Raw genomic sequence first — 11,230 nt, 5'->3', positions numbered from 1 at the left:
CTCCCCTTTCCTTCTCCTCCTTCCCTCTTCCTCTCCCCTCTCACTCGCCCCCTCCCCTCCTCCTCTCCCCTCTCCCTCGCCCCCCTCCCCTCCTTCTCCCTCTCGCCCCCCTTCCCTCCTCCTCTCCCCTTTCCTTCTCCTCCTTCCCTCTTCCTCTTCCCCCTCCCTCGCCCCCTCCCCTCCTCCTCTCCCCTCTCCCTTGCCCCCCCTCCCTCGCCCCCCTCCCCTCCTCCTTTCTCTCGCCCCTTTCCCCTCCTCCTTCCCTCCACCTCTCCCCTCTCCCTCGCCCCCTTCCCCTCCTCTCCCCTCTCCCACTCCCTCTTCCCTCTACCTCTCCCCTCTCCCTCGCCCCCTCCCCTCCTCCTCTTCCCTCTCCCTCGCCCCCCTCCCCTCCTCCTCTCCCCCCTCCCTTGCCCCCTTCCTCCTCTCCCCCCTCCCTCGTCCCCCCTCACCTCCTCCTCTCCCCTCTCCCTCGCCCCCTCCCCTCCTCCTCTCCCCTCTCCCTTGCCCCCCCTCCTCCTCTCCCCCCTCCCTCGCCCCCCCTCCCCTCCTCCTCTCCCCTCACCCTCGCCCTCCCCTCCCCTCTTCCTTTCCCCTCTCCCTCGCCCCTCTTCCTCTCCCCTCTTCTTCGCCCCTCCTCCTCTCCCCTCTCCTTCGCCCCCCCTCGCCTCCTCCTTTCCCCTCACCCTCGCCCCCCCTCCCCTCCTCCTCTCCCCTCCCCCTTCTCTTTTCCTCTCCCCTCTTCCTCGCCCCTCCTCCCCTCCCCTATCCCTCGCCACCCCTCCTCCTCCTCCTTTCCCCTCACCCTCGCCCCCCCCTCCCCTCCTCTTCTCCCCTCTCCCTCGCCCCTCCTCCTCTCCCCTCTCCCTCGCCACCCCTCCTCCTCCTCCTTTCCCCTCATCCTCACCCCCTCTCCCCTCTTCCTCTCCCCTCTCCCTCGCCCCTCCTCCTCCTCCTTTCCCCTTTCCCTCTTCCCAGCTCCTCCTCCCTTCCAGGGTCCCTCGCCTTATCACTCGCCAACCTCTCTCTCCTCCTCCCCTTCCTTCGTCCTCTTTCTCCTTCCCCCTCTCCCTCGACCTCTTTTCTTCCTCTTCCTCCCCTCCTCCTGTCGCTCGCCATCCGCTCCCTTCCTCCTCCTCCTCCTTCTTATTCTCCTCCTCCTCCCCTCCTTTCTCCTCCTTCTCCTCCTCCTCCTCCTCCTACTCCTACTCCTACTCCTACTCCTCCTCCTCCTACTCCTACTCCTACTCCTACTCCTACTTCTACTTCTACTTCTACTTCTCCTCCTCCTCCTCCTCCTCCTCCTCCTCCTCCTCCTCCTCCTCCTCTCCTTCTCTACCGCTCTCTTCTCCCTCGCCCTCTTTTCCTAAGCCATTCTCCTCTTCCTTTCCCCTTCTTGCTCGTCCTATACTCCCTCGCAATCCCCCCAGCTCCTCTTACTTTCCTCTCTCCCTCGCCTTTTTCTCCCTCCCACCTTCTTCTTATCCTCCCTTCCTTCTCTACCTCACCACCTCTTCCTCGACCCTTCCACCTCTTCCTCGCCATCCCTTCTCTCCTCCACCTTCTTCCTTCCCTTCTTTTCCCATGCGCTCCTTTCCTCCTCCTCCCCCTCCCCTCCCTCTCAAAAAATTCCCCTCTCCTCCTCCTTACTTTCATCCTCTTCTCCGTCGCCGTCCCTCCTCCTCCTCCTCCTCCCTCCCTCCTCTCCCTCGTTATTCCCCCTCTCCTACTCCTCCCCTTCTCCCTCGTTATCCCCCCTCTCCTCCTCCTCCCCTCTCCCTCGCCCCCTTCTTCCTCGCAATCCCCCCTTTCATTCTCCTTCTCCCTTCCCCCTCTCATCACCTCGAACTTTTCCTCTTTTCCCCCTCATTCTCACTCTCTTCTCCCTCGCCGCCCCCTGCCCCTGCTTTCCATTCTCCATCTTTCTTTTCCTCTCTACAGATGCTCTCTCCACATCTGTTGCTTCCGTATGTTGCTTGTGCTGCTTCACACTACAGTCTGCTGATGGTGAGGCTATAGCTGCTCCTTCTCCTTCTTCTTCTCTATAATACGATCCTCTATTACCTTTTTCTTCTATATTTGCTTTAATTTCTCCGTTTTCTCAAATCTTAATAGTCTCTTCTCGTTTATTTTTCATCCCCTCAATCTTTTATCGTTTTCTGTTTCTCCTTCTGTTTCATTTAATTTCCTTTTTTACCCCCCCCCCCCCTTCTTTTAAGTTCTCTTCTCTGTCATTTAACCATCCTCTTCTATTTAATTTTCTGGTTATCTTTCTCGTTTCCTTCCCCCTTCTAAGTTCTCTTCTCTTTTCTTTAATTATCTTTTTTTACTCGCCCCCTTCTCATTTACCTGTCCCCTCCTCACGCCCCCTTCTTCTCTACTCTCCCTAGACTGGATTTCTGGCTTTGGATTTTTAAAAAAAACATTGTCACCAGCCTTAACATACGTTTGACATATATGGTTTGAAAGATAAATAAAAAATAATAAACAGTAATTTTGCAAAAGTATGTAGATTACGAAAAATCTAAACTGCCAAAATGTAATTCATTTCTTTGTTTTTTCGATCACTTTCAATGCGTAATGAGTAATGATTCAGTACAATTTCCTTAGAAAATTAGTGAAACCGCTGAAGAATAACGGCATGCAGATGCGTACTAATATATCGTACATGAAAATACATTCATATATGTGTGTGTGTGTGTGTGTGTGTGTGTGTGTGTGTGTGTGTGTGTGTGTGTGTGTGTGTGTGTGTGTGTGTACACACACACACACACACAAACACAACACACACGTATATATACATTTATATATATATATATATATATATTTATATACACACGACTGCCGCGATGGTCCAGTGGTTAGAGTACTGCACTCCGACCCTCGTGGTCCAGAGTTGAATTCCCCGTCACGGGGGTCGTAAAAATGCCTGTGCTCTGACTGCTGGCTCGAGGCCGAGAAAACGACATATCGCCTTGAGAAGTCAGGTGCCTTAGGGGAAGTCACCGCCGTGGCACAAGTGTTAGCGCGCCGAACCGCGGTTGATTAGGAAGGGCATTCAATCAGGCAAAGGTGACACTGCCATATAACCTCTCAATAGTGAATTGAGAGAGGCCTATGTCCTGCAGTGGAATGAATGGCTGTTAAAAAAATAACATATGATATATTTATAATACATATATATGTGTGTGTGTGTATATATATATATATATATATATATATATATATATATATATATACATGTGAGAGAGAGAACGCGTGCGCGTGCATGCTTGTGTGATTGCACGAGCGCGCGATGGGTGTGTGTATAAATGTACACTCATATGAGCACATGCACGGATTTGCATTGGGTGAAGCTATGGTAGATACGATAGTGAGTTGGGAACTACCAACAATGGTTACCTAGAAAAATAATGGGAAAAAATGGGAATATATATATATATATAATCATAAATATATATATATTGATAAATATGTATATATATATATGGATATAGATAGATAGATTTATATATATATATATGTGTGTATATATATAATATATATATACACACACACACATGTATATACATATATATGCATATATATGTATATATATGTATGTATATAAATATGTACATATAAATATATACATACATATGTATATATATGCATATATATACACATACATACATATATACACACACTCACAGACAAAAAAATATATATGCACACACACATGTATGTATGTATGTGTTCGCGCATACATACATACATACATACAGCATTAACATACATATATGTATGTATACACACACAATGTATGCATTCATACATACATACATACATACATGCATACATACATACATACATATATAAATACATACATACATACATACATACATACATACTTACATGCATACATACATACATCCATACATACATAGAGATAGCTGAATGGTAAAACACTCTACCGTGTTTATACTATGGTAGAAAAACCCACAATGTTAAACTAGATTTATTGAAAGTGAGACTACATTTTCGAAATCCATCGGGATTCCATCCTCAAGCCATAGAGATAGATAAATAGATGTGTGTGTGTGTGTGTTTGTGTGTGTGTGAATGCTTGGTTGTGCTTACGTATTTTATATACATGCGTTTCAAATAAGTTTTGGAGGTGAAATGCTCATTCAATATTGCTTATTAAAATTCCCAGAAACGGTTCTGTGAGTTGCAATCCATGTGAATGCGCGAACTTCAATACTCGTTACGCGAACGCTACAAATGTCAACAAACAATCCAGAAGATCGACCACGCTGCCTGTAGTGTCAAACATGTTCAAAAACATATTAGGCAAAGTACTTAAGTGTAGTGAGACGCCAATTCCTCGATTTCTTTTACTTACAGGTAACTTAAAAGTCCCTAAACTTTTAGGTTATTTAGATTATTTAGATGAGTGTTTAAGAAAAAGTGTATTCTCACTGAGATTCTCAGTAGTATTTTGTATTGATATTTGTTGTGTAACAACTTTGGTATCAGTAGATTGTTTAGAATATATATTATTCAGACTCATTACATATACGCCACAGGAAGGACCGGTATAGATATTATCGGTGGTCATTGCACTCGGGAAGATCAGATGGCTTCCTAGCCAATCGGCCCTTTGGAAAGCCAGCAAACCCTTATGAATAATTAAAGTTTTCCTTTTCTGGCTCTCTGACACTAATATGTCAAATAACTCATTTATTCTCTCATTCATTTGCTTATATTATGAAGTGAATATAGTTATGGGAACATAATATCTGTTGACTATTTTTATGGGAGCTCTGGTAGCACATGCGCGGTGTAGAATTGTCTCTCTACCCACGGCAGGCTAGGGTGCACAAACCACATGCAGGAGTGCCTGATGCCAAGTTTGTCTGACACTCTCTCCTGCTATGAATACATCTATGATTCTTTGTTTTCCTAGCTGGGGTTGAGGGTGGCAGTCACTATATTGCATTAAATAGTATAGTGACTGATTCGATACTGTTACTATGGCAGAATTTAAGAATTCCACACTGTGCACACGTGACCTGAACTCCCAAAAAAATAGTCAGTAGACATTGCATTATGATAATGTAAATGTAGCCATGTCCTATAACTTTTGCCTTATAAAAGATGGCTGGTTGAAACTTAACTATTACCTAATTTAGTATGATTGAATTTGTAGACTTTTTTAAATGAGAAGTTCAAGATCTTGCCATAAGATAAGCAGTGAAGGTTTGATGGCCTTTGCCAAAGATAATAATTGTATCTAAACTACAGTCATACCTGATAATACTCTCTCAGCTTTCATGGATGTTTACAGGGTCTTGGACCTCCCTATGAAGAGCATATTTATCATTGTGTGATTGGGGAGTATATCACTGATATTATTTTTAGTTGTTTGTTGTTGTAAATCTTCACCTTTCCTGGTATACTGTTTACCTCACAGCAGTCAGACATGGTATCATTCCTAAGTTGGTTTCCATGGATTTAATTTATTGTAATTGCAACTGCAAACAGAAATTTACAAGCAGTCCAATAATATCAAATTTGTTAGGATCTGAGATGTGGACCCTACTTTGAGCAAATGCTGTGGTATCATTAATGAAATGTCTTATTTTAAAATTAAGTGTAATCAAATTACGAATATTGTGCAAGAGGTTACATTTGAGATTAACTATATGTCATGATACTGAAATTCAGAGAATCACATCAGAAACTTTTTGGAAATTGTGTGAAAGAAAGTCATAGGTTTTAATATCAGAAAGTACAAATTTTTCCCTTTGCAAAGTAGGTAATTTGAGTGAGAGTTAAAATTCCTATTTCTTGTGATATGGGTTGCAAAAGTGAGGGGAAATCATAAGTAGATAGTCTTATCAAAAGTTGAATAAGTCTTGTCAAGCTCTGCTTTACTATAATCTTTACAAGCTTATCCTCATTATCATGATATCTATTTTGATACTAGGTAAACAGGTGACCTCAAAATTCTGTATTCACAAACAAGATTTCATTTCTAGCCAGAATGTAGCTGTTTCTCCATTTTAACCAATTTATTAGTCCAGTTGGCCCAGATGACATAAACGGCTCTGTAAGTGCTTAGTCACCATGGACCCTACCAATTTCATCTGTTTTTTGGGAAACTTTTTTAATTATTTCATTATCTTTATTGTTATTAATATTTTGATAACATTATAATAATTATAATATCATCATTAATAATGACAGTATTAATGTTAATAGTAGTAGAATGAAAAACACATTTTCCTGCAAAGTCAAGGAATTGGGAAGTCAGGCACCATCACTAGGGCCTACTAATTGACTCCTTGGTGGTTGAACACATGTGGAGCCATCTGTATGCAACAAATCAACAAAAAAATACAATGGATAGTACATAAACCCTCAACAAATGGATTTAAGACTTGAAGTTACTAATAGGTTTTAACAAATAAGGGAATCATATTAGAATTTTGAAGTTAGATTTTTGGTTCAAAAGAGTGAAAAATTACATAATTTGTTTGCAATAGCTGGAAGTTTGAAATAAAGCTTGTCTTGATTTTGTTTTTCAGACACAAGTGAAGTGTGTGGACGTGGTGTATTATGGTCAATTATGCAATCACATCTCCATAATAATGCCAGCATTATTTATCTGTCAACTGAACTGTCACCAGAACACATAAAAAGCTCTTTGAATGTTAAAGGTAAGTAAAGAAAAAAAGGAAATGATATAATGACTGGAACAAAAAGGCTTACTTCTAAGAATGCACATTTAGTACAATAAAGTTGTTTGAAGTATTTGAGTATCATATTCTATTTAGTCATATAGGAGTGTTAATTATTCAGATTCTTCATATACGGCCATCACTACCTTTATGTATGGTTGTAATTCCATTACTAATTATGTACTTATGTTTCCAGAAAGCAATGGTAAATTACATTTCCATGATGCAACAGTTGACCCCTGTGGGTGGGACAATGACCAACCAAATGTAAATGTAGCACAACCACTACATAATATTATGAACAGCAGTTATGTTAAAGGCAGTGGTGGTACACAGAAAGTAGTGATGGTTATAGACAGACTGGAAAAGATTGCTCTATATCAAGATCCTTTACAGCTCATACGAAGCTTGCATATTCTTGCTTCAGGTAAGACATAGAACTTTAATTTTATATTTATTCTTAGTGAGGATATTTTCTCTACCACAAATGATGTCTGAGAGTTGCAAGAACCATTTAGTGTGGCCAAATATAGTCTTATCCCATAATTGTTAAACCAATACCTACAACAAAACAACCATTATTGCAGAGGAACATGTGCAACAGTTGATAGTTTTGTCAGGAAGAGATGTGTTACCAGAAAATATACTGTCTGCTGTCTGCCATTTAGCCTCTGCTGTTGTGTATGTCCTCCCTACAACTCCTTCTAGTTGCAAGGTGGTACTAAAGAAGCCCTCTGGAAAAGTCTTAAAGTCGGTGAGTTCTTTATTTCCTTATATTTGTACATATATTATGCATATGTTGAACATTATTGATGTACACTCTAATATGTTATGATAGCAAAATAAAGATTTTTTACATTTATAGGTGAAGATTAGAGATGGTAAAACTAAAATTTCCTGTATTGTAAAATAGAAAATAACTATGCTAATGCAGTTCTTATTATTCTTATTCCTCCAGTTTATATTTTCTTTCTTTCTTCAGCATGAGGAGTTCACATTAACGCCTGATCTCCAAGTCCAAGTCCGCAAAGCTCAAAGCCAAACTACGTCACCTTCTACCACTGATCCTGAAACCGATGCCATACTTGCAGCTCAGACCACCTTCAACCTGGCACTGACAGATGACCAGCGAAGAGCCAAGAATAACCTACTTTTGCCACACACAAGGTCAGTATCAGTACATTAATAAGGAGAGAAGCTTAATGAAATGCAATCTAAAATTAATGCATAAAGAAGAAGGTGAGAATGACTGTCTCCTTTTTGTTCTATTTTGAAACTTTGAACCTTTGTACCCCCCCTCCTCTCCCCCTGAACTTCTCAAATAAAATTTTTCTGTTAGACTGGATAAATATACCTTAATATAAGAAAGAGAATTCTAGGGAAAATGTTGTAATGAATTGTCTAATTGGTAAAATTTTGGTCATAGCGTTTAAGTATATTATCGAATTTGGTTGTGTGCGAGCAGGTAAGAAAGTTACAACCAGCTCTTATTTTGTTTGTTTCTTTCTTTTTTATTTATATATATTTTTTTCTCTTAAAAATTTCAAGCTGTTAATGTATGAGGTTTTTGACAATATTTTTTTTCATGGGAAAGTGACTTTTTTTTGTATGCTCAAAATATATGCAAATGTCAGCTAATGAACACTTCTCACTGCCAAATTTGATTGTGATGGCATTTTGTTTAAAAATTATGGCTTGATATATATTTACAGATTGCTACTACTGTCCTAGTGTAGAGTCCCTTGAAAACATCCTTTTTCAATAACACTGATCGCAGAGGCATTTACAAACTTTGGAATTATTTTTTTTATCCCCTCTCTCTCTCTCTCTCTCTCTCTCTCTCTCTCTCTCTCTCTCTCTCTCTCTCTCTCTCTCTCTCTCTCTCTCTCTCTCTCTCTCTCTCTCTCTCTCTCTCTCCCTCCCCCTCCCTCCCCCTCCCTCTCCCTCTCCCTCTCCCTCTCCCTCTCCCTCTCCCTCTCCCTCTCCCTCTCTCTCTCTCTCTCTCTCTCTCTCTCTCTCTCTCTCTCTCTCTCTCTCTCTCTCTCTTTCTCTCTCTTTCTCTCTCCTTTTTCTCTTCTTTTGTTTCATTTTTCTATAGTAGGCTCTCCGTATATACAATAAAATAATGTAGCTTAATTCTGCTGGAGATAGCAAAGTTAGGAATGAAAAGTGAAGAAGAATGACTTGAGAAACAAAATGTCTTTACCTAAATATAAGAAAAGTGTAAGTGTGAAGTGCAGGGCACACTTTCAGTTTTAATTAGAAACTGAGAAACAACATTAAAAGTTCATGAAAGGCATTACTTAATAATACACTTTTATAGTGTCAGTATTAGGTAGGAAGAGAAAGAACAATTTAAAAATGAACTAGCATATACTTGGGTTATGTATTCCACATCTAATCTCTCATTTTAGCAATACTTCTCATCATTTGATTCCTTTTATTTTCAGGATTCAGTCAACTGGAGGCCAAATCCATTACACCCCAGATGATGTTGATGACTGGGATGATGATGATCCAGATGATGACTTAGATATATAGCACATCAGAAGATTTCTGTCAGAGTTTCAGATAGGATTTGTGGCATTCAGACTATTTATTTTAGTAGAGGCATTTATGTTATCCTATGAACTAGATTAGATAAACTATAAACAAGAAGTATTTCATTAGTTACACCCAATATCAACTAATAAATTAATTATCTGATGTGTCAAAGATGAAGCTCACAGTTTAGAGATCAACTTGGTAAAATAAGTATTATTATCTACCACAAGGGGATGATAATTGTGTCATTTTTCATTTTACAAGTAAAGCAAAGCACACAAACATATAATATGCAGTTCACCCATCAATAATCTGGCACAAATGGTACCCATAGCAAGCTGGATTAGTGGAAATATTAAATCACAGAAAGGCCACCCCTAAACAATGGCTATAACCTTCATACAAAACCTTTAACTCATTGTTGTTGGTGATAGCATATGCTACGTCCACTGTGATTTTAGTTTATCTATTGTGTTCACGCATAGATGGCTCTGCAAGTGCATAATTAAGGAGTCAATTATTAGTTCCTTTTCATTATTATTATTTTTTTTTTTTGTATTATTGTTATTAACATTGTAATAATCATAATATCAGTAAGGATAATAAAAATATTGATATGAATAGCATTAGAATTTTTTTTTTTGACAAAAACTCAAAGAAAGGTAAATCAGGCTAGGTGACATAAGTCTGTTAATTGACTACATGGTGGCTGAGCCCTTGTGGATCCCTCTATATGTAAAGACAGTACACAAAGCAAAGTTGAAGTGGACTATACAAGTTCCTAGCAGCAATGTTGGATGATAGGAGAACAGGATGTTTGGGCAGTACAGATATTACAAGCTGGACTTTAAAGAGATCTATAACACTCTAGTGCACAAAACTATTTCAATAAGTGTCTGTGTTGTTTACCTAATGATTTCTAGCAGTCATTTCACCAACCCAGCCTCTGAACAATAATTGGTGTGTGGTAGCTGCTCACATGTGAAAACTTGTTAATAACATGGTTTTGAGGAAAACTATTAGCACAGTGATAAGTCAGCTCCATGGCATACGAGACATTTGTTTTCACAGAACCATAAATGAGCATTGCAAGATTTGCAAAGCATGTGCAAGAGGATTATGCAAATATTCTGATGGCATTTATTTATTTGTACAGCAGCTAATTTTGCACTATCCACTGTCTCATGGCATATTCTTGCAGAGCACTGTATGGACAGATAGGTATGTGTGTTTATCATTCTGCCTATCTATCTATCAATCCATCTATCTATCTTCAAAGATATAAAACTTGTTATAAAGCACAAAATTTAATAGGGATCTTGATTGGTATGGCTGTACACATACACATAGGCTTATATGAAATTTTATTATTTAGTATCCATAATTATAAGCCCAGAATCCTTAAACATACATGCTGGAGGCATCACAATTTTTTTTGCTGTATTTGAAAGATAAAAATGATATTAATATATTAGATTATGAATGTGGGATTGAGCTGATAAAAAAATACAGGCAGTAGTTTAAGGGTTTCATTGTTATTTAATACTCAGTTATCTTGTAGAAGACTGGTTATTAAGTAGTCTGGCTCAATCAACTTCAGTGCACAAAGGGTTACTTTTTATGAATATCCGAAAGTTTTATACATACTAATTTTTTGTTAGTCTCCAAACCCTTACACCATTCTTAGGGAGAATTAACCTGAAAATCTAAGTGTCAAAGGTATATCTATTAGAAGCCACGTGAATTCCTTGTTATGCCTCACTATTTGTGATCTTGTCTTCTAAGAGACTCATAAAAGGGTTCTTGAATTTGTTTTGAAATTTTTGTTTAGAAACTTAATATAACTCAAATTTTATGTAACAGTATTTACTTTTTTTTTAATTTTTTTTATTAACTTTGATAATCATTTCTTTATAGGGCTCAACGTTTTTTTTTTTCTCTCACAAGGAAATAACCACTTC

At 39.3% G+C, this 11,230-nt stretch overlaps 1 protein-coding gene across 1 annotated transcript in view; it reads left to right on the top strand.

Moving 5' to 3' along the window:
- Positions 1-4,257: 4,257 nt before the first annotated feature.
- The window catches only part of LOC125028020 (elongator complex protein 5-like), a 7,162-nt gene continuing 189 nt past the window's right edge, over positions 4,258-11,230 (top strand). Inside the window, exons 1-6 of the mRNA XM_047617278.1 lie at positions 4,258-4,386; positions 6,573-6,704; positions 6,922-7,152; positions 7,313-7,479; positions 7,708-7,892; positions 9,176-11,230. The exon at positions 9,176-11,230 is cut by the window's right edge and continues 189 nt beyond it. Of these exons, the coding sequence (XP_047473234.1) occupies positions 4,314-4,386; positions 6,573-6,704; positions 6,922-7,152; positions 7,313-7,479; positions 7,708-7,892; positions 9,176-9,266 (879 nt within the window). The 5' untranslated portion in view covers positions 4,258-4,313 and the 3' untranslated portion in view covers positions 9,267-11,230. The remainder of the gene's footprint in view (positions 4,387-6,572; positions 6,705-6,921; positions 7,153-7,312; positions 7,480-7,707; positions 7,893-9,175) is intronic.

Source organism: Penaeus chinensis, chromosome 8 (assembly GCF_019202785.1).
Source record: "Penaeus chinensis breed Huanghai No. 1 chromosome 8, ASM1920278v2, whole genome shotgun sequence".
Classification (NCBI taxonomy): Eukaryota; Metazoa; Arthropoda; class Malacostraca; order Decapoda; family Penaeidae; genus Penaeus; species Penaeus chinensis.
The sequence above is the reverse complement of the archived record's forward strand: the minus strand, read 5'-3'. Positions and strand labels throughout refer to the sequence as shown.